This window comes from Narcine bancroftii, chromosome 9 (genome assembly GCF_036971445.1).
Source record: "Narcine bancroftii isolate sNarBan1 chromosome 9, sNarBan1.hap1, whole genome shotgun sequence".
Taxonomy (NCBI): domain Eukaryota; kingdom Metazoa; phylum Chordata; class Chondrichthyes; order Torpediniformes; family Narcinidae; genus Narcine; species Narcine bancroftii.
Genome location: NC_091477.1, coordinates 100,147,907 through 100,171,324, shown reverse-complemented (window position 1 = coordinate 100,171,324; position 23,418 = coordinate 100,147,907). Strand labels below are relative to the sequence as shown.

The 23,418-nt window shown below is 40.2% G+C and overlaps 2 protein-coding genes across 2 annotated transcripts in view; one reads left to right on the top strand and one right to left on the bottom strand.

Annotated features, from left to right (window-relative positions):
* plaat1 (phospholipase A and acyltransferase 1) overlaps nucleotides 1-5,535 on the bottom strand; it is a 46,087-nt gene extending 40,552 nt beyond the window's left edge. Inside the window, exon 1 of the mRNA XM_069897014.1 lies at nucleotides 5,398-5,535. The gene's annotated coding sequence lies outside the window, so the exon portion shown is untranslated. The remainder of the gene's footprint in view (nucleotides 1-5,397) is intronic.
* Nucleotides 5,536-5,592: 57 nt separating this feature from the next.
* Nucleotides 5,593-23,418, top strand: part of mfsd8l1 (major facilitator superfamily domain containing 8-like 1) — a 34,151-nt gene continuing 16,325 nt past the window's right edge. Inside the window, 6 exon segments of the mRNA XM_069897020.1 lie at nucleotides 5,593-5,816; nucleotides 14,908-15,093; nucleotides 15,791-15,853; nucleotides 18,000-18,119; nucleotides 20,145-20,224; nucleotides 21,641-21,968. Of these exon segments, the coding sequence (XP_069753121.1) occupies nucleotides 5,741-5,816; nucleotides 14,908-15,093; nucleotides 15,791-15,853; nucleotides 18,000-18,119; nucleotides 20,145-20,224; nucleotides 21,641-21,968 (853 nt within the window). The 5' untranslated portion in view covers nucleotides 5,593-5,740.

Genomic DNA, 23,418 nt, shown 5'->3' with positions numbered 1-23,418 from the left:
CCTCAAGCATGTCTGCCAACTGCACCCAGTGACAAATCCTGGGCTCCATCTCAATCGCCACAGCTCCACATCAGTCGTCCCGACCCCAGGCTGGGCTGCCCCGGCCTCCACACCAGTTGCTTAGGCCATACCGCTGTCCTCCAAGCCTCCACACTGACATTCCAGACGCCCATCTCAGCTGTGAATTGGCTGCAATTTTGTCCTATTTACATATTCCTTCCACACAAACTCCCTACCATTTGTTTCTACTTGTATGTCAACCATCTCTTTATGTCTTCACTTTGGTTCCCCCCCCCCACCAACCCCCCGTGTATCCAGTCTAACGCCCCTCAACAGCATTATTAAACCTCCCTGCCAGGATATTGATTCCTCTCCAATTCAGGTGCAACTCACCCCACTTATATAGGTCACCCCTTTCCCAGAAAAGTTCCAATGATCCAACAAACTGAAATCCTACCCCTTGCACCATCTCCTCAGCCATTCATTTGTCTAGCAGCGTATATAGGCGGTAAAGATATATCACCAACATTTCGGGCCTGAGCCCTTCTTCAAAGTATGAGTAAAAAACAGACAGGCTGCTGAATTAAAAGGCTGGGAAGGAAAGAAAAGGCAGGGAGAGATGTACAGATCAGCAGACAAAAGGTGTTAATTGGAAATGGAGAGGATTAAAGGAGAGAGGAGCCAAGAAGGACCCGTGGTGGTAGAAGTGAGTCTAGGTGAGTATATGGTCCTAGAACTTGAGAGCAGCAGGAAGTCCAGAGGGGAAGCAGTGAGAGATTCTCACAGAACTCCCTTCAGAGAGAGAACTTCTTCAGGATAGGCATCCCTTGAAGAGATTTCACAGTGGAACAACAGAATGGATTGAAACATGAAAGTCTGCAGAAGCTGTGATGTAGTAAAACACAAAAATGCTGGAGGAACTCAGAAGGTCCTGAAGTGTCCATAGGAGGTAAAGATATATAAATGACATTTCGTTACCTTTGAAGAATGGCTCAGGCTTGAAATGTTGGTTATATATCTTTATGTTCTATGGATGCTGTGAGACCTGTGAAGTTCCTCCAGTATTTCTGTGTTTTTACTACAATCACAGTGTCTGCAGACTTTCGTGTTTCACTCACTTGCCTGCACTATTTTCCTAGCTTATAGCACCAGGAATGATCCAGAGATCACCTTGGAAGTCCTACTCTTCAGCCTCTTTCTAACTTCCTCAACTTACTTTGCAGGACCTCTATCCCACTCCTGCCTATGTTATTGGTACCAATAGGAACCAAGACCTTTTGCTGTTCACCCTCCTCCTTTAAGAATATTCTGCAACCAATCAGAGACATCCTGGACCTGATGACCTGGGAGGCAACACACTTTTCTGGAGTCCCCTTTTGTGGTCGCAAAATCTCCTATCTGTTTCCCTAACTATTGATCCCCCATGACTATTGCTTTACCTGACCACCCTTTCCTTCTAAGGCTCAGAGCCGACCATAGCGCTATTGGTCTGGCTGTTGCCTTACTCAGTTAGGTCATCCCCTCAGCAGTATCCAAATAGGTATAGTTGTTGCTAAGTGGAATGGCCAAAGTGTAATCCTGCACTGACTTCTTTCTCCCCTTACCTCTCTCAGTGCTCACCTGTCTACTAGCTGAATCTTGCACTCTGGGTGTAACCACTTGTTCAAAAGTCTTACTGATGACTTGCTCAACCTCCTGGATGATCCTCATTTCATTCAACTCTAGCTCCATTTCCTCAATATGGTCTTTCAGAAGCTGGAGTTGGCTGCACTTCCTCAGTTGTTGTCATTAGGGAAACCATCAGATTTCACAAATTCCCACATCCTACTGCTATATCTGCCATCATTCCTATACTGTACCAAGACCAAATCAGCAATAAAGAAAGGAAAATACTTACCCCTCTTAGCTGCTTCTTGGTCTCAACCATTTCTTACTGAAGCCTCTTGAGCCAAGCTTCAGGTCCCTACTCCTACACTGGGCCACTCACACACTTCAACAATGACTGTTCTGCTTGTGCCTGCTTCACTTTTATTGTTCCTATTAATGAATCACATTTAGATTGGTCCGCTGAAGAGCTGAGACCTGCGAACGGTCCTTTTCTAATCTCTTCTCCTCGACCTGTGTGTAACTCTCTCTCCTACCAAATCTATTGATCCACTAAAAGCCCAATGATTTGTCCAGATGATTTTAACAAAAGTTTTCAGCTCTTCATAAGAAGTGGTATATTGGATCCAAAATTAACTCAGTAGTTGGAAACAAAAACTAACAGGCATTGATGGGTTCCACAGGTCTCAATATTCAATCCCTTGTTCTCCAAATAATTTGGACTTAAAGGTACATTGCATAAGATTTCCAGATGAGATTACTCTTGGATGTGTGGCTGAAATTGAAAGGAAAGCTTGAGTCTGCAGGAAGATATGCCAGGTAATTGGGGGAGAAAGTGGCAAAAGGATTTCAAACCACAGAAATATTTGATAATGCAAGTGAAAAAGTCGAATACAGCTATAGGATCACAAGAAATTGAATACCATGAGGCTTCGAAGGACATGGATTCCTGGAAATAGCTGGAAAGATCATTTAGGTAGTTAAAAGGCATTCAGGATGATTTTGTTAGCCAAAAAAATAAAATATAAAGAGGGAGAGGGTGGGGAAGATGTGTGGTGGTGATTTATCCTAGAATTGAAAGCAATATTAGTGCATATGGAGAAAGGTATACTCATTGGAGCGAGTACAGAATAGTTTATGGCAATGTGCATTTTAGCTATGAGGAATAGAGAAGGAAATAAATGTACGTGAAGTGTACAAAATTATGAGCTTAGGTTAGTCCTTTGTTCATTCAGGCGCCTTGCCGTTTGGCGTAGGCAAAAATGTCTCTCCATCCATCATGGTCTGTGACCCTCTGAATTGTAGTTATTGCCTTCTCTGTTTCTAACCATGATGTTAATCCATCTATCATTTTCATTCTTTGTCTGCCACTGCTTCTTTTTCCTTCCAGCTTTCCAGTTGTAACTAAATGTTCTAATGTATCTCTCTTTGCGTGATATGCCCAAAGAATTTTGATTGCTGTTTTCTGATTCTTTTAAGTAATGTATGTTATGTTTTTGTTCTTTGTAGAATTTCTTCGTTTGTTATTCTATCCGTATATGATAAGCATAGAATTCATCTCTGCTGCATTGATTCTTTTTTTCCATTTCCAATGAAAAAAAAAGGAAAAATTATCCTTTTGTAGAGGCATCAAAAACTGGTGGGGGGAGGGTGGCATAGACATAAAGCAAATAGATGGGAGATGGGAAATACTTTTCAACCACAGCAGCTGAAATTTACAAACTAAAGAAGATCTATTTGGACAGCATTTGGTTGTATATTTTAAAAGTTTAAACCTACGAACTGCATGTTGGCAGCATTAGGTTGGTTGTATAATTTTTAATTGTATGGATGAGAGGGACTAATGCCCTCCTCTGTCGTATATTTTTTGTATTCTCTTTGCTTCTACGTCATTTCTAGAATGCCACAAGTCTGGAGAATAAGATTGGGGAAGAACTGTGGATACTGGAATCTTGAGCAGAAAGCTGGTGGGAATCTCAGCAGATCAGGCAGCATCCATAAAGAGAAATGGAGAGTGAATGGTTCAGTTTAGGAAGAGTCCTGACTTGAACCGTTTCTCTCGATGGATGCTATTTGAACCATTGAATCCCACTAGATTCTCGCTGTTTGCTCTGGAAATAAAAGCATGCCTATCTTTAACATTATCTGGTGCTTTCCCAAAATAATTTTAATGGTAGAGTCAGTTTTTATAAGGTACACATAAGAAATTCCAATGTGAAACTGAAGGGGTTAGTGTACTGTATTAAAAACACAATGTTGGAGAAACTCAGCTGGTCAAACAGTGTTCTTTAAGTAACAAAGATAGTTACACAACAAACGTTTTGGGCTTGAGCCCTTCATCAAGCCATGGAAAAAAAATCTATATTTTGCTCACACCTTGATGAACTCACACAATTAAGACTCAGAGACGTGATGCTTTCTCATCCTTTACTTCTATTAGAGTAACCTGGCTACTGACATACAGGGTTATAAATATGGATGGATGACATGATGACGTGGGGAACATGATGTCTAGCAGAAGGCAGGCTTATATTGAACACTCTTCCTCTCCCCCCCCCCCCCCCACCTCCCTGTGCAGTAAATGCTGACTGGGCCCCTTCGAACTAATAAGATTACATCGGCCCCAGGACTACAATTGAGTATTTTTACTAATAATCAGGGCACATAGTCCTTAAAACGTTCATGTGATCTTATTTCTCTTTTGGACTGCCGCAGCGTGGTTTGCTGTGCCAGTCTTTGGTTGGGATCCATAGCTACTCCTTCGACAGCGACTGCCCATCTTAACTGCCCTCCTGGCTGTGTGTCTCAATTACTGGACTTCTCACTGGACTGCTCGGCTCCGCGACCATTTCTGCCCACCCCCCGACTCTGTCTGAGGGGTGGGATGGTCAGGGCAGGCCACGGCAGGTCTGGTTCCACCTCCAGTTCATGGACCTTCATGTCAGACAATGCTCGTAATTGGTCAAGGTGTCGCTTCCACAATCTATTCTCCACTGGAACAGAGTGTGAGCAGGGGCTCAATTTTTGTAAGATTACTCCTACCATCCACGGGTCTTTATGTTGTCTATAATCTATAACCAGAACTCTCTCACCCACTTCCAATGATCCAGATGAGGTCTGTGGCGATGCTGTTTTTTTTTGCAGTCAGAGAGCCAGATCTGTATGAACTGTGGACAGCCTGAGTGCAGTTTGCTGTTCTAAGAGGGTCATGTGGTTTTCTCTGAGTGAGAGAGAAAATTCAGTTCTACAGTTCAGCAGCAGCTGGGACTGGAACAGGACAAGCTGGCAAGTGTATGAAAAAAACCCCATTTTGAAGATGGGTTGTAAGTGCTTCGTTCAGCCTGGTCAAAGCCCTGGTGGTCTATACAAGAGGAGAGGACTGGCTGCCTAATGTTTCACTTGAAATAAGTGAAACAGAAAGGAACTCTGTGGTGACCTGAAAGAAGGAGGTCATCATCTGGAAAACCCCGACGGGGCAAGTTTCTTCGGCAAAGGGCTGATCGGAAGGAATCGGTTTGTGTCCAACGAGCAACAAATCCTCTCTCTGGAAACGGACAAGAACCATTTACCTTCCAAGCACCAAAGCCTGGTGAACTTCATAAATGCTAAATTCTGTGCATGGTATATGAATTGCCTGCAACCAGTGAACTTGGAGGAATGCAAAGTGAGATTGGACTGTGAACCCAAGAACTTTTCTGAACTGACATACACCACTTGTCTTGGTGAATTTCAATTGCGGCTGGGTTTTGGGGTCCTCTGGGCTATAATATTATGCTTTGCCTGGCTACTTGCCTGATGCTCGGTTTAATGTCCCACCCAGTCGATGTCAGCGCGGCGCCGTCCCTCCTTGGAGCTTTGGCAGTGATTTCTGTATTGAAATCGATAGGTTGGGATTGACACCGACGACCTTGGGCTGGAGGCCTGCCCGTAGGGAATATCCCCTCCCCCCCCCCGGCCCCGCCCCGCAGCCTCGGTTCCAGGCCAGGGGCACGACGACCCCCCGCTTTCTGCGGCTCCAACCAACGGACGTTCCCAGCGGCGGAGATGCTCGCGCCGGGCGGCGCGCGCCAGACGCGTGGCCGAGCTCGGCTCGCCGTGGCCGCGCGCCGGAGCGAGAGGGGACGGCCGCAGTGCCATGGAGCAGGGCGCCAAGCGGAGGCTCACCAACGTCGCCATCGGGTTACTCTTCCTCTTCAGCGGCATCGAGTACGGTGAGAACCTGGAGGGAGGGAGAGGGGGAGAGGGGGAGAGGGAGGGAGAGGGGGAGAGGGAGGGAGGGAGAGGGGGAGAGGGAGAGGGGGAGAGGGAGTGGGGGAGAGGGAGGGAGGGGGGAGAGGGAGGGGGAGAGGGAGGGAGGGGGAGAGGGAGGGAGGGGGAGAGGGAGGGAGGGGGAGAGGGAGGGAGGGAGGGAGTGGGGGAGAGGGAGGGAGGGGGAGAGGGAGGGAGGGGGGAGAGGGAGGGAGGGGGAGAGGGGGGGAGGGGGAGAGGGGGAGAGGGAGTGGGGGAGAGGGAGTGGGGGAGAGGGAGGGAGGGGGGAGAGGGAGGGAGGGGGAGAGGGAGTGGGGGAGAGGGAGGGAGGGGAGGGGGGGAGGGGAGGGGGGGAGGGGAGGGGGGGGGAGGGAGAGGGAGGGGTGGGGGAGTGGAGAGCCTGCTTGTGCATGGTAACCCACCCTGGAACGCCCATGACCCTGCCCCTGACCTGAACCGTGCCATTTACTGCCCCTGGCAGGGGCAAGGCAAGCAATGAAATCGACCTGTTTCGGACATTAAATTGTGGTTCGTGCCTTGACATATGCTGAACATCTGCTGCGTATCCTTGCGTATCGCGGCGTATCCTTGCGTATCGCGGCGTATCCTTGCGTATCGCGGCGTATCCTTGCGTATCGCGACGTATCCTTGCGTATCGCGGCGTATCCTTGCGTATCGCGGCGTATCCTTGCGTATCGCGGCGTATCCTTGCGTATCGCGGCGTATCCTTGCGTATCGCGGCGTATCCTTGCGTATCGCGGCGTATCCTTGCGTATCGCGGCGTATCCTTGCGTATCGCGGCGTATCCTTGCGTATCGCGGCGTATCCTTGTTTATCCTGTGTATCCTTGTGAGGACTCATCCCTTGAAAATAAAACGTTAACACAACCATGCGCTTAGGAGGTTGGCCTTTCCCTCCGTGGCTCCCAGACTATTATCCCAAAACCCCACCGATTTAACCTGGTGTCAGACCAATATTTTCAACCTGTTCGTTTGCCACGAGTTTAAAAAATACATTGGAAGAAAAAAAATTACGTTGACTTATTTAAAATTTACAAATTTGTATCTTCCATATAATATAATAATGCTCATTCGAATGATTTTGAAAAAAACTATTGTAATAATAGGTCCAGCTGTATAATCACTGTCCATGAGAAACGAAACATCATTGTGAAAGAATGGATATAGGAATCCTGCTTGGTCCAGGAGTATCATCAGGAAAAAAAAATGCAGCAATATCTTAATAATTATAATAAATAATTAACAATAATCAAGATAATTAAATGTTAAGATCAGCAATGAGCGGAAAAGCAGATAAGTAGGTAAAAGTGCAGCTGAAGAAAGATGAACACAGAACTGTTGAAATGTTCAAACCAAGTTGTTATAGACAGGATATATGCAATATTTTGAAGAGGGAAATTGGTTTGGTGTTTGAACATATTAATACTAACTTTTTAATCCGCCTGCAGTATGAATTATGACTTGTTTTATTTTTTCCACATTTTAAACCCATCTCCGCTTTTAATCCTCTAAAAATAGTACTACACAGAAATAAAGTACTTTATATTTTAGTGCATTATTTGAAAATGTTATGGAAAATTGACAGACATTTGAGTATATGTTTGTGCATTTATAAATATACTGGCCCATGTTGAGAATGGTTTGTGGGCTATCCAGTTTCCTCTTGACTTTGTGTTGCAGAGGGGACAAAGTCATTGGAGATGAATGATATTTTTAGCAGTAAATCAATCTTGAACAAAATTAATTTGATGTGCCCATTTTCATTCATTTCTTCTGGAATTTTATCATGGCATTAATACAAGTCCAATCTTAAAGTCATGCTAATATTATAGGGTATTAATTTATTGTGATGTGTTGCAATCAGACTGATTGTCAGAAAGACATTATTATTGTAATTTCATAAAAGTTTTTATGTCTATAGCTTGGAATAATTGACATCAACAGGAATGTTTGAACAATGTAGGTAATAATCAGAAGTCATTGATTTGTAGTAATGGAAATATATTATAAATGACATTTTGGAATGAAGTAAATTCACAATTAAATATTGTGTTTTCTAGCAGTGCTTTGAAGTGCTAAGGAATCCATAACTAGATATCTGATGTTACCATTAATTGGTAGATATGCTTTAACTACATTTGGGAGCATAGACTTTGTGTCACAGAAAATTATTATGGATTTTGACAGAACTCGATTGGAGGAGAGAATTGCAGATTTGACTAATGCAATGGGGATAGTTGTGAAGTTCCATTTAAATGGAAATAAATTGGAGGCAAAACTAGTGTAATTGGGTGAATTCAAAAGCATATTGTTTGTGTCTCAGTAGTAATGGAAGTAGTAAAGCTTTGTATTCTAAAGTTGGCTTACATTATGTGTATGTCTCCTGTAAACAGTGAATTTGATGTTTCCTGTTTGTTGCCTGCATTTTTAATGTAGAATTTTGAAAATCCAGAGAAAGATTTCAGAAATGGAACAGAAAATGTTACAAACATTCTATTACCAATTTTTTTTATGCCTAGCAGTTGTTGGCTCATTTAAGACCCTAAACCCAGACTTTGAATTTTATGGCTAAAAATTGGTGTAAAATTAAGGTCAGAACTATTAACACAGTATAAATCAGTAATTTTAGAATGTAGTTAATAATCTTACAGATCTATTCTGCACTTCCTTTTATAATTTTATGATGTGTTAAAACAAAATAATTCTCATATGATCTTAGGATCAGGTGGCTAACATACATGAATAAAGATTGAAACTTTTTTATACTTGAGCAATGTAGTGTTGTGAATAGTAGTGTAACAAGATTTTAAAAAGTAATTTGAATTGAAATAAAATGGATGCATTTCTCATTAAGTTCTCAGAATATACTGTAGGAAAGAAAGATGGGAAGCTTTAGGATTTAGATTTTTACAACTTTAAAAAAAAATCAAGTGACATCAAAATAAGATTTTATTTTTAGTTCAAGTTTATTGTCACGTGTACCAAGATGCAGTGATACAATTTGTTTTGCAAGCAGCTCAACTTGACATCTTGTATATATTTCCATAAATAAGATGTAGTGTAGAAGTGCTGAATTACAGAGAGATATCAAATGGTACAGACTAAAGGCAGTGTAGTTTTATTATTTTGTGGTTCAAGAATTGACTCATGAGAAAATTTAGGACGGAATTTTCAAGCAAGTGAGGCAGATAAATCGGTTGTTAACTTTGCCCCTACCCCTAAGTTTCTCATTTGGCAGTTATCCACAATAGAATTTCCATGACAGTGTTTGCAAGGTTTCAGGTATCCTTGATATGGGTCTCAATTATTAAGTGTTGTGGGTTATTTGATTGCTGATACTGATCCTGTCCCTTAGTCGTACTACTGCTAAGTACTTATGTAGCAGAAGATATTGAATGACATCAGAATTGCTCATTTTGATATCTGATGATTTTGCAAAATTTGAATATAATCTTTGATACCTCAGTTTCCCTCACTAATGGCAGAATAAAATTTATTCAGAAATAAACTACTGTATTGATGCAAACTCTGAAAGGTACAATTGTGTTTCCTTTTCTTGAGGGAAGAGCTGCAGTCAGGAAATAAGATCTGTATAACTACAGTACATCAATTATGTGGAACTTATACCCAGAATGGAAAAAGTAGCATGAGTGTTGTAGAGTGAAATTCTGCAGTTGCTGGAAATGGAAAGAAAAGCAGAAAATTCTGGAAATACAGAGCTGACAGCAATAGTGCCGGATTAAGGTATTGTGGGGCCTGTAGCATAAATTTTAAAGGAGCCCTAAATTGTGCCGGCTGGAGCATGCGCAGTGAGGGGGAAGCACTTACACTGAAATTAAACTTAGTATGAAATTGCTCCCATCTCCTCCCCACCTCATCCTTCATTAATTTAGCATCCTGTGTTTTTTTGTCACCCATCATGCAGCACAAGATACAATGTTTCTTTTTGGTATTTAATTTTCATCCAAATAATTTTTGAGCTTGCTGTGGATCTTAACTGTTTAAGTGGTTGTTTCTAATAATTCACAAAATAGCATCTCTTCTTGAAACTCTTCTTGATCAATGTATCTCATGTCTGCCAATTGAGAACTTTCGGGATTTCAACTTCTCAATAAGTTGTTTTTCAACATCTTGACCCATGTCATCTATTCTGTTTCAGACAATACTATTACTCAATGGGATTGCTTGGACATCTTTGTCACCTTTTGCAGAACTATTTTGAGAAACAATGATATTGTAGGTTTAATCAGTTCCTCCCCAATCGTATGATTCTTTCTGTGTTTTGCTATCAGTAGAGAAATTTCATATCTAGCTTTAAGGATACAATTCAGGCCTGTAGTTTGCGCAGTGAATAATGAAGTGATTTTTGATCTATTTTCAAACTTCTCTTTCAGTAATTTAAAATATTCCAATTTTGCATTGACATAGTTAGGATGTTTTACCTGCAAATGAGCTTCAAGATGGCCTGCTTTCATTGATTCATTTATCAAAGTCTGTTGACATAATAGGCAAAAAGGAGCAGGTTCATCATGTACAACGTACAGGTATAAACCCAAACTTCAAGAACTCGACTGAATATTGACGAACCTTTTGCTTGCTTGGTCTGCTCATTTTGAAAATACAACAGTGTGAACTGCCTGAAACAGATTAATACAACAGCATGTAATCCTTGAAATAGATTAATCAATTTTTTATTATGTCGTAGAATTGAAAACTGTAATAAAAGTAATAATCGAATCAAAAGAATTCTGACCCTAAAAATTTTTTTTTTAATCACTAGCGCAGTTTGAGACTTTTTCTCGCAGAGAATGCATCAAAACTGCGCTAGCCTCTTGCTTTACTTTCTGGAGTCCCTTTTTTTCTGATTTTTGGCATCCCCCTCAGGCTAGCATCTGCGGTGGACACCCCCTGCCACCCCCTTCAATACGCTAGTGCACAAAGATGTATACAGATACAGGTCTCACTCACTACTGAACTGAAAAAGTAAAGGGATATGGACATGATTGTTGAAATAATTTGGAATCCTCATTGCCAATGAAATAATTTGGAATGGAAACCGGTCAGAAAAAATATAATTATAATGTTAACCAAGGATAACAACAGTTAAAATAAAAGGAACAATGGAGAAATTACAGAGAAACATTGGAAGAGCAAAAAACATGTTATGAAAATAAAAAGAACAAAGTGATTTTACTTGGAAATTACCACAATTGTGTTGTACTGACAATGTTGCCGTCACTTCTTTCACACTAGCATAATGAGTTTATTTTCTTAAACCAACTTTTCAATTTTTCCCAAAATATTTCTACACCCCACCAAAATATTCCCACGTCCTACCTTGAGAATCTATGGCTTAGGCCATAGGGATTAGTGATTGGGGAAAAAACAAAATTAACCCACAATACCTATCTTTATGTATATTTGGGCTTCATATTTGTAAATATGCGATGTACTTATTTCTCAAATTGTATATTATTTTTTTCCAGCGGGACGAACTTTTGTATTTCTGCATGTAAGAGACCTACTTCCAGGTGACTGCAGTACATTTTCTTGCCACCGTCAATACTATTATCACAAACTTTCTTTGATTTGGTGGAAGTTACAATTTAGGATTGGTTCCTTCAACATTCCCTAATAAAAATAGAACATGATTTTTGTGGGTGTGAGATGCTGGTATCTTATTCTAACAATTCCCCTACTTTCACCTAAAAAGTCTCACTTTTGGACACGCCCATGTGGAATACAAAAAGGTACCTTCTTCTATACCACACTAAACGTATATATTTTGTTAAAACAAAACTTACTTACAGCGGCAGTAGTGGCTGGCTCAATATGGCTGTCATTGTTACCTATAATAACTTCATGCATCTGGAACTGCTCTGCATTTCCCTAGTGTTGATACTAACAGAGTGGTTCCAGCTGCATGGGGGATTATGTGTAACAAATATAGCCATTGCTCCTGCATTGAGCCATCTCCGTGAGCTACCGGGGCGGCCCTGAAGCGACCCAATCAGATGCTGGACCGGTGCTTCAGTGAACTCCAGCAGCACTGCATCCCTGCTGCCATGTCAGGAGTTAGATATGGGGGGGAGAAGGGGGTGTTTGACGGATGGCTGGGGCTAGGAGTGAGATGGTCGGGCAAGGCGAGGACAGTGGCGCCACCCCTTCAAATGACATATTCCTTCCTTGATGGAAGGTTATAAAAATTTTTGCTATACCCCTTTAAGCTCTCATATTTTATTTCCCAACAATTGCGCAGCCTGCAACTGTCATGAGATACAATGCACCCATAGTCTGTGTTAATAACCCCAATTAAAGGTGATAATAGGTTAAAATCACTAACTTTAAATTTAGCATCAGGTGGCTAACATACATGAATAAAGATTGTGCATTCCTCAAGTATAAAAAAAGTTTTAATGTTGTGAATGGTAATGTTATAAGATAAAGAAATAAATTGAGTTTGTAGTTTGGAGGGTGCAGATTGAACTCCATCTACAAAGACTGAAATAACCTGATTGTAAGCTGGGAATCTAGTATTTCATGTTTATTGCCTGTGCTGTTAATGTAGAATTTTGAAAATCCTGAAATTGAACCAAGTGTTATGCATGCAGTTAACCTTTTTGAAATCCCTAATATTTGCTGGTTCATTTAGGCTCTGTTCCCAATCAAATGTCTTGCAGTTTTACGCACTAAATTTTACATAGGGCCTTTGGCTTAGCTGGCTGATAAATATCTGGAATAATTGACAAATCTGCAAATTTACTAATCAATGTAGGATTTATGGTGACAGCAAAAGACACTGTTCCCAATTTTGCTCATTTGCATAAGCTCTTTAGTGCCCTCCTTTCTTTAGTTCCCTCATTTTTCACTTTTTCCTTTACATACAAAAAAGTGGGTCCTCTCCATTTTTTCCAAACTTTTCCCTCAAATCAATTTTTGTTCTTTTTGTCTCACCATATTTTTGTAGAGCAAGCACCCAAATTTGCAACTACCACATATTTCGGCATGCAAGTCGAGTCGTGAAACCCAAAAATTTTTCTCCAAAGGGGGATTGACTTATTCAGTGAATATACTTTTGAGACCTTAAAATCAGCTCAAAATCAAAAATCGTTGATTCGGTGCGCAAATAGACCTCGATTCGGAGTACGTCGACCCCTGAAAAAAACAAAGACAGCTGATTGTGACAGATATTTATTAAAATGTTTATTGAAAACAACAATTCAATTAGAACTCTTCAAGAGTTCTGCAAAAAAATCGCAAAAACCCTTCGAAATCACTCTTGCTGACATCGTCTGAGGCAAAGATGGCAGCAAACACATTCATGCTCTCACTAGTTAAATAGTTATATGGGTCCCAGTCTGTATCTGATGAGGTGGTTTCAGCTTCATTGTTAGTATCCCATAAGGCATCATCTTCTGTGTCATCAATTGCACAAGAGATCCCCCACTTTTTGAATGATTTTATCATAGTCTCTACTTTCACTTTGTCCCATTCCTTGAGCATGAAGCCACACAGCACATCGAGTAATGCAGCATGCATTGCCTTTTGTAAACTACTTTTCTGCATTCGACATCCATGTATTCCATTTGTTGCGCATGTGATCTTTGATTGGCTTGTTCAAGCAAACATTGAGAGGTTGCAATACAGATGGCAAGCCACCCTGCAAGTGTTATGTTGTGCTAATCTACCTTTATTTTCTCTGTTAAGTGGCTCCGAAACATTTCCCAGACCAGCAAACTCCGTTCTTTACTTAAACTGCCTGGCCATCTGCTCCATACATTATCTATCCACAGTTTAACTCCATTTTTATCTATCCAGCTTTTGTCGTGAAAATGTACAAAAATATCTGGAAGGAATTTTATTTTCAGTTTAATTTTGCGTTTGCAGATCACCATGGGTCTTAACTTCATCCCATCTGGTCCTTTCATGGCCTGTACTTCTGGTTTGCAGTTTTAACACCTTTCCATACCACTGTTGTATTGCCTATCATGTGAAATTCATAGGCGTTTCATCCATGTTGCCAATATTGCCAATGGAAACTGATATTTCTGCTGGTAACAAATAATCAAGATCTTTTGGTAGTTTCTGAGCGATTTTTTTTGTTTTTTTTTCTCCAGATTTTTCCTATTCATGAAATGGTTGACCAGCCTACTGTAGCTTCAAAGTCTTTACTGAGTTCTGGGTGCCACTTTGCCCACTGCAGTGCAAATGTTCTAATTTTATTTCAGGTGACTATGTAGCAATCTTTCCTCTGTTCATGTACCCATTCTGCAAAGTGCTTTTTAACTCTGGCCAATGAGTGATTCCCCTTCTCATGGAACATTGCTTTTTTAGTAATTTTCTTAAAGTCTCCTCATCCTCCAATCTCTTACCAACTTCTAATGTACATCAAATTTTTTTTGCAGCAGTACAATTGTTCATTTTCTTGGCCATTTTGATCACTTACAATTTGAAATTCACTTCAAACTTGTATCGTGTATTGCGTTGTTTTGATGGGCCCTCCATGGTAGCAATCACCTCCAGCCAATGCCCAGCAGATCAATGCGCGCACGCAGCAAAGAGAACACTGCAACTAACAGAGCACACACTCCGGCGCTCGACTTGTACACCAGTTAACGACTAATCTCAGGCTTCGCGATCTTTGGGGGTCAATCTATACTCTGGTCAACCTGCCGGCTGAGGCAGCCAGAAAACTGGGGTTGACTTGTATGCTGGATGTACCATAAAACCCTTAAAATCAGGCTGAAAAGGTGGGGGGGGGGTCCCCAAAATATACGGTATGTATTTCTATACCTAGCTTCAGATTCAAATTCAGAATTGTCATCTAAAGGACAATTTTTAACCCTTTGATTGACTTGAAACAATTACGTTTGAGCAAAAAATAATCTACCAATGTACTTACACTTATTTAAATGAGAGATGAGCCAATGGATACTCCTAGATTTGGATTATTTTTGCAAAACGAAAATTGGAATGAAAGTGCGAAAAGGCATAATTCAATTTGTAATCTAAAAATTTTTTAAACTTGTTTCAGCTGTAATACTTCCAACGATCTGGGCATATCTTCAGACACTTCACGCTGAACCTTATTTTCTGGGTTTGGGATTATCAGCATTCAGTTTTAGTGGGTTAATCGCAGGCCCTATCTTTGGACATGTATCAGACAGATCAAGGAGGACAAAGCCTATCATATTATTTGCTAATTTGTTTGAAATTGCAGGTATGTTGTAATTTCTTGCTATAATTTGTGAAATATTTACTAACAGAATTGTAGTGCTGGCTAATCAGAAGAATAGTGGGGTGAAAGATACGTGGAAGTTGCATTGTTTGCATTAAAATTATATATTTACAGCATTTTAAAACATTCTCTTGCTACATCTGTGCCAGTTTGTGCAATGATAATTTGTAGAACAAACATGTATTTAAGAATTCTGAGGCCAATTAAATATTTAAAAAAAATTAAGAGTATAAAGATAGATATTGGTAATTTGTTTATTAAATCCATAATGGGAAGTCAATATTGACACAGTGAATCCTAGTTTTTAAAATCATAAAATTGTTAGGCAAAAATCTACCTGAAACCGGTTGTGTCTTGTTAGAAGACCACTTGGCTAATAATTTTTCAACTAGAGATGAAATTAATTAATGAAATAATATTTCTGATGACTTAGTATCTGAATGTGGATGATTTGTTAACATTTTCATTGATAATATGAATAAGAATATCATCCAGATCTATCCTGTACAAAAATAATATTGACAAAGAATCCCACTCAAAATGGACAACTTTTTAATGTTTCTGCAAACCACTGGGAATTTTTGATTATCAGACTATCTTGATGACACAAAGTGAAAAATATGATTCAGGTGTAATATATTGATTGATTTTGGTGATTAATACCACACTTTGTTTTTAGGCAATTTTATGTACTTCATGGGATATTCAAAGTGGTTACTGCTTGGTAGTCGGCTTGTAGCAGGTAAGGTCAAGTTACAGACAGCTGTGTCATTGTGAGGTGAGCGTTCTATCAATATCTATCTCCACTATTTGTTTTATTCATATGATCATCCTTGTAATGTAAGATAATTGGCTAATTTTGATAGCATTGCAATTTTTAATGAAATTTGCAATTTAATTTGAAATGATTTGCTATGCCTTCTCTATTTTAAAAAAGAAGGTGAAAGATGTGGTTCACAGTCAACTTTTCAAAAACAGTTCGGAATGGGTCTTTAATTGCTGGGCTTTTCCAGCAAACACTCACATTGTGAATGGAAAAATAATTTGAATCCTCGGGAGTACTATAGATTGCAATGCTGAAGAACTGTGGGGTTTATTTAGATTCGACTAATAAACTGAACATTCATTTATGTGTCAATATGCATACGGTGATAAGATGAAGGAAGATTAAAAACAGCATAGACATTGAAATGGTAAATATTTATTGACAGATTATTGAATATATTACCAACGAAGATTTTGTAACATTTTCACTGTTGATCATTGATTTAAAAAAAAAACCCACAGGAGTCCCATCTTGATCAGGTCGTCAAAATCCTCCAAAATATATTGTGCAACATGGAGAAAATTGGCTCTGGGTAGAGGGAGATCTTGATGATCAGTTCTAGATACTTGAATATATCAACAAGTTCAAGCAGATAGAATAATGTCTGGTTGCCGGATCAGGCCCAAGAGTGAAAGTAATAAACGGATTTAAAGTAAAAACCCCAATTTCTAGCACCCATGGTAATTGGTAGATGCTGAATAAGCCAATTTGCTGGTTGCTTGTGATGGTATGTTGCATGGATTGCTAGGGGATGCCAATTTTAAACCTTAGTATTTTTACCTACCTGGTTCTTATAACCATATAACCATTTACGGAGCGGAAACAGGCCATGTTGGCCTTTCGAGTCTGCACCGGTTCACTGATTTTGTGCGCCCTCTTCAGGCATTGGTCCCGGTAGATCTTCATTCAATAATGATGGGCAAATTCAATACAGGTGGAATCTTATTGAAATTGGAAGCAAGATGGTTGTTTTCTGCCATTTTTTGCTGGTGGCTTGTGGCTGTTTGTTGCTTTATGGTGATTGCTGAAAACAAACTGCACAGTGAAGAAGTAAAAGAAATCAATTTTTCAAAATATAAGAGAATGCCAATTTTCTCTTTGACTATTATATGAAAGTGCATTGAAAAGAGGCATTTATTGACCTGCACCTATCTTCATTGGAAAAAATTATTTTCCCTGTCAAATTTTTGCTTTTCAAAGGGACAGCCATATTTTCCCACATTTTATTACCTGACATCAATTTTTTGTTTTTTCCATAAATATAGACATATCAAAAGTTTCCATTTTCTAAATATATAAGTATATAACTTTTTTTCTTACAAAACAAAACACAACAACCCCTTCCCTCCCTCCCTCTTCCAAGTATAAATCCATACAATTGGGTTTAAAAAAGAAAAGCTTCATTGGGGAGGTCAGTATTTGGGCCCCTATGTAGTCCAGATATGATTGCCATATTTTGAAAAATACGTCATATTTATTTTTTAGATTATATGTGATTTTCCTTTCTATAGGAATACAACTATTCAACTCTGTCTTCCATTGTGCTATCTGTAGAGGGGAGTCGGACTTCCAAGTAATCATAACGCATTTTATTTTTGCCACAGCTGAAGCTATTTTAACTACCTGACATGACTTTTTCATGAGCAATCTAATGTTCTATTGTGCAAACTGGAAGAGAATTAGGAATTTGTATCCTTTATGTAAATATTTTAACCTCCCTGTTAATTATTTTTCTGATTATTGTTAAATATATGCTAAATAAATCACTTAATTATCCTAGAAACCTAAGAAAGAGATAATTTCATTTGTTTATTTACTTTCATCAGCCCACTCTTCAACTTTCAGTCTCAGTTTAACAAAAAGCACCACTTTGTCTTTTATTTTTACCAGAAAAAAGAATGCTGAAAACTTTCATGTCATTGTGTTGTGGAAAAGATTATTGTTCTGTTTTCTGTAAGCATAATTAGACAACGGTTGAACATTGATTCCAGTAAATGATGTTCAATTTATCTTGCTCCTTCAAAGAAAAGTAATAAGTATATATATTTTAATAAATATATAGGGATTGGGACTGGTGTTGGTGCATGCATTTTTGGATATCTTACTCGTTCAACCACAACAGAGGAACGGGCTACAGTATTTGCCGTTGTCATGGCTGCACGACAGGCCGGGCTGTTGATTGGTAAGTTAATTTATTGAATAGTAAACATAAAAATGCAAAGCATTGAAGTGAATAAACATAGAATCCTTAATTATATTTTAAATTCTTCATGTCATGGATTTGTATCGCTCTTTCCTCACTCCTGCTTTGATTATATCTAGAAATCTCCTCTGACGCTTATCGAAAGCATCATTAACAATTGCGATGATTCAAAAATAAACACATCCCACCCTTCAACCAGCAGTTGGCAATAATTGTGTCATGAGCAGATGTATTTATCCTAAGAAATGGAAATGAAATCAGGACATCAGACTCAAAGAAACTTCACTTTCATGATCACTATTGAGCATATTTAAAACAATGTTCACATCTCTCTGCAATTTGTCAAATACAATATGATCCCATCACCAGGCCCATATTGCCCTCTCCTCCCCCTCACCACCTTCCACAGGGCCCTCTCCTCCCCCTCACCACCTTCCACAGGGGCCCTCTCCTCCCCCTCACCACCTTCCACGTGGACCCTCTCCTCCCCCTCACCACCTTCCACAGGGACCCTCTCGTCCCCCTCACCACCTTCCACAGGGTCCCCCTCGTCCCCCTCACCACCTTCCACAGGGACCCTCTCCTCCCCCTCACCACCTTCCACAGGGACCCTCTCGTCCCCCTCACCACCTTCCACAGGGTCCCTCTCCTCCCCCTCACCACCTTCCACAGGGTCCCTCTCCTCCCCCTCACCACCTTCCACAGGGACCCTCTCCTCCCCCTCACCACCTTCCACAGGGACCAGTCCCTCTGTGACTCATCCATTCCCACCAGTCAACCCCTTGGTACTTTCCTCTGTGACCACAAGAAATACCACTTGCACCTACCCTTCCTCCTTCACCACCATTCTGGGCCCCAAACAATCTTTCCTTGTGTAAGCTGTAAGTAAAATTTTATATTGTGTATATAATATAGATAAAATATATATTGCCTGGCCATCCTGATGCTCCTGTATCTCCTTCCTGATGGTAGTAGGTCAAAGTTACTTTGTAGTGGGTGGTAGGGATGCTCAATAATTCTTTGAGCCCTATATACTACGCTCCTCATCCTCCTTAAGAAGTCGAGGTACTATTGCGCCTTCCAGACTAATGAGGATTTGTGGGTCCAGGATAGGTCATTCATTATATGTATATCAATGAACTTTGTGCTCTCAATTCTTTCCACGACAAAGTCATTAGCCACTTTGTCCCAGGAATTAATGGGGAATTAACCAGTTAAGGGTCCAGTGGAAAAGGAAAACAATCAGCACGCTGGCATTAAATGATGTCAAATCACACTAGGGATTGACACCCTCTATTCATGCCCCTGACATCAGCTGATACTGGGTGCTGATTAAACCAGTGGAAAAAGGACAACTTCCATCCATTCCATTTAAAGGTAGACCCTCCAATCCCTGGGGATGAGTGTGTTCAGTGGAAAAGCTGTCAGTATCCCCGTTAAAGGTGGCCCAATGGAAACAGCACAAACAGCTTTCTATCCTGGGACACTGCATAGCCAATTAACTGGGATGCCAGTGGAAAAAAAGAGGCTATAGAGAATTGCGGAGAGTGGTTGACAATAATCCTTCTGAAGTCAACAATTGTCTCCTTTGTCTTGTCCACATTAAAACTGACACACAATTTAATTTTCAGTGCTCTTTTCAGGCATATTTTGTTATTTTTTTAACTGAATTTTTTTACAATTGTGGGGACATGAGAACAACACCAAAGAATCAGTCTCATTCCAATTTCTCATACCAAGTGCTTCATAACCATCTGACACCCTACATATGCAAGTGACCCTCACATTACAGGGTTAGAAGCGCTTGTGCTCTGAAGAAATAGTCAATACTGTATTATGAATTTTTTTTTGTTCGTAACCTGAAGCTTTGTTATCTGTAAATGCATCAACATTCAACTTTTAAAAACTGTGTTAATTTGTTTACTTTTATTTATTTACAATTAATGCATCAACTTCTCAAGATTAATGCAGATTCTTTATTTTTATGCATTTTATTTTATTTAGGACCAGGATTTAATATTTTTCTGAGACTTTGCAACTTCAACCTGGGGCAATTTAAAGTCAATAAATATACTTCATCTGGGGTAAGAATTATTATTTATCTTTTTAAAGTTTTATTTTGTGATATTAATGCTAGATTGCAGAACATAAGCAAATTAATATACTAATTACTGCATTTGACAGCATACAAGGCCCACGGGCATATAGACACCCCCCCAACCCGCCCCAGTTCAGTGGGAAATATTAAGAAAAACATTTTTAGTGTATTCACAGGTAAGCATTTAAAACTTGGACAAAACATGCAACTAGGACAACAGTAACAATCTTTTTAATAACAATACTGCTGTATTTTACAAGAGAAAACAAAAGCTGCTTCGCTATATCAGAAAACATTTTATAAAAACAAACTGCCTCTGTCGATACCCGCGCTGCTCCCACTGCCCTGCTCTTTCCTGACGGGGAGTGGGGCAGTGTGATCAGTGCGACGACTGACAGTGGACCGCTGGGAGAGTCTCTTGACAGCCCGTCACCAGCCTCCACACTGATTCCACTGCTCTACTCTGCCCCCCACCCCCAACAGTCTGCCACCAGTCAATAGGGGAAGGTAAAGAAGAAATGGAAACAGAGATGGGAGGGAGTTACTTGAAATGAGGGCAATCATTCTAATTTCCTGTTGAGTTTATTTTTTTCAACCTGTGAGGTTAGTTCCACTCCGAAAAAAAAATTTTGGATAAATGAGAATCTTGGATTTGTTTTGGACATCTGAAATGTTAATTTTTTTGGATAAATGAGGATTTTGGAGAATCTGATTTCAGATAATCAGAGTTGTTCTGTATATTTGCTTAAAGAAGAAAAAAAAATGCATTTGAATATGCCATTTGTTGTAGCCATATTACACAACACCAATGATGTCCAGCCTTTTAATGGAGCATCAATTAATATGATACTGGTCTGAACCTGTTGATTACAACACAAAAGGAAGCCCTTCAGCCCAATGGGCTTGTGCTGGTTCAGAGCAGAGCAGTTCCAACAGTTGCATTTCATCGCTTGTATCCCTGTAACTTGTTCCCTCTCGCATCTCCTTCAACTCTCCTTTGATTTTTAGCCACTTCCATGGGTAATTTTAAGTGGCCAATTAAGCTACCAACACCTCTTTGAGATATGGTAGAGTGATAATGTGTCAATTCCATCAGACGACCTAATATTAGGATCAAAGCAATTTGCGTGGGCAAATTGTTAGCGAGGCAGCAGCATTAACTACTGTGCCACTCTACTGTTGTTAAGCATGGGCCTCCTGCTGAAATGCAACAAACAGCAATCCTATTAATTGACAGGCAGCACAATCCTAGCATGCCCCCTCCATCAAAAAACAAGAGACTTGTGTTAATCTTACATTGTGATGTTTAGGCCCATTTTCAAAGGCCTGTGTGTTATTTAAACTTACCCCTTGGGTATGCATAAGTCGCTCACAAACTATTTTGTTTTTCATTTCCTTGCAGCTTTTCATGTGTTTTATGTGGATTATTCTTCAAGTGATTATTATCTTTATGTATTATGACCTTCCATTGGTTCCCAAGCCCAATTCTAAACGAACAGTAGTTTCAGCTGAAGAGGAGGAAGAACCTTTGATTGATGATGCGAACTATGCAGCTGCAGATAGCGACTGGTATGGTTCTCAGAATGAAAATGAAAAACTGCATGTCCCACGAACAAATGAAATGGATGGGGAAAATAGCTCAGCAGATGAATATCGATATATTCCTAATGGCCATGTTGATGATTACAAAACAAATAATAACCCATTCCACAATTTTAGTGTTGTTAAAGGTAGGTATCGATATTTTTTGTCATGTATATAAACTGAATCCATTTGTGCCACTCCTCTGCTTTTTGTGGTGTTCTTTTATAGATGAACAACCCTTTGAGATTTGACAAAATATAAGATACAGTTGATTTCAACACTGACTGTGCAGTACAACATCCACCTATTTTACTTAAATGCTACAATGAGTGTCATCATCTGCTTGAAATTTTAACTGTAAATGCCCCAATTTCTTTTATGGCTTTGTCCCAGAACTTACTTTCATCCATATTAAAAATGTTAAAACTACGTTTTCAGCTTGAAAGGAGTGTTTCTACTCACTGAATACTGTAACAATGAAAGTGTGAAGGAAGAGTGGTTCTGTGGATCAAAAGATACAGCTGGTAAAGGAAAGTGCCTGCAGAGGCAAGAATTTTGTGGAAGGTGGGTATAGAGTCCCTCCAGGCCAGATGTCAAGTGCTGCTAACTAGAGGTTCTTGGGAAGGTCTCTTAAGACTAATACCACGTAAGCACAGTCTATCTTTATTTTGGGGCAGACAGTACTGAAGGCAAATTCCTATGACCATTCTGCCTGGTCCTATGAATTGAAGATAGCTTTCATTCTGGAGTAAAGAGTTTGAATGATCATTCTTGTAGAGCAGTGAGCAGCATAATGCAAGATATGATCGAAATCAGCAGCCTGCCGTGATCTTGAGGCTGGAAAGTTGGGAGTGTCTGTGAGCATCACAGAAAAAACAATCACGAGCATTCAAGATTCCTTTATTGTCAAGTAATCGTATGGAACATGTAGTATTACACAAAATTCCCTCTACCGTAAGGCAGAAATATAGTCGACGTTAGTGTCGCCTGGCGCACCTTACAGTAAGAGAAAGAGAAGCGAAAGAAAGTCTCTTCAGAGTCGCTGAATATCTTGGATTTCCCTTCAGCGCTCCCGCAGCTTCTCCAGCTGCACAGACTTCTGTTCGATCCATTGGCAATCCCGAGCTCAAGATCCAAACCTCCGACATGATCAGGAACTCTTCAACGCTCGAGACTATTGAGGAGTCCTTCGTGTCCTCCGCACCCTCTTGAATCCTGGCTCCAATACATAGTTTCCACCACTCCGCAGCTTGTGCAGATCCTCTGACCTCAATTTGCCCACAACCTTCTCAACAAGGAGGGGGTGGGGGTGTTCTCCCTGTTTCTAGTGCCGTCTGGTTCCCCTGGAGTCTGCAACCCCTCGTAGCTGTTGCTGAGCACAGGCACTGCCATCCTGGGCACAGGCCTCACAATTGCAGGATTTTACTTAAAAATGCAATCGAGTCCTTTAACCAGCCTTTTAAAGCCTGTACAAAGCTGTCAGCGTTAGGATCGGGTAGTTGAATCCTTTGGAGCAGTGCTGTCGTCCACTCTCTCAGGTCTGCAGCAGCACTGCCATTACAGCAGCTCTGGTAGCCATTCAATTTTTTTTTCCTA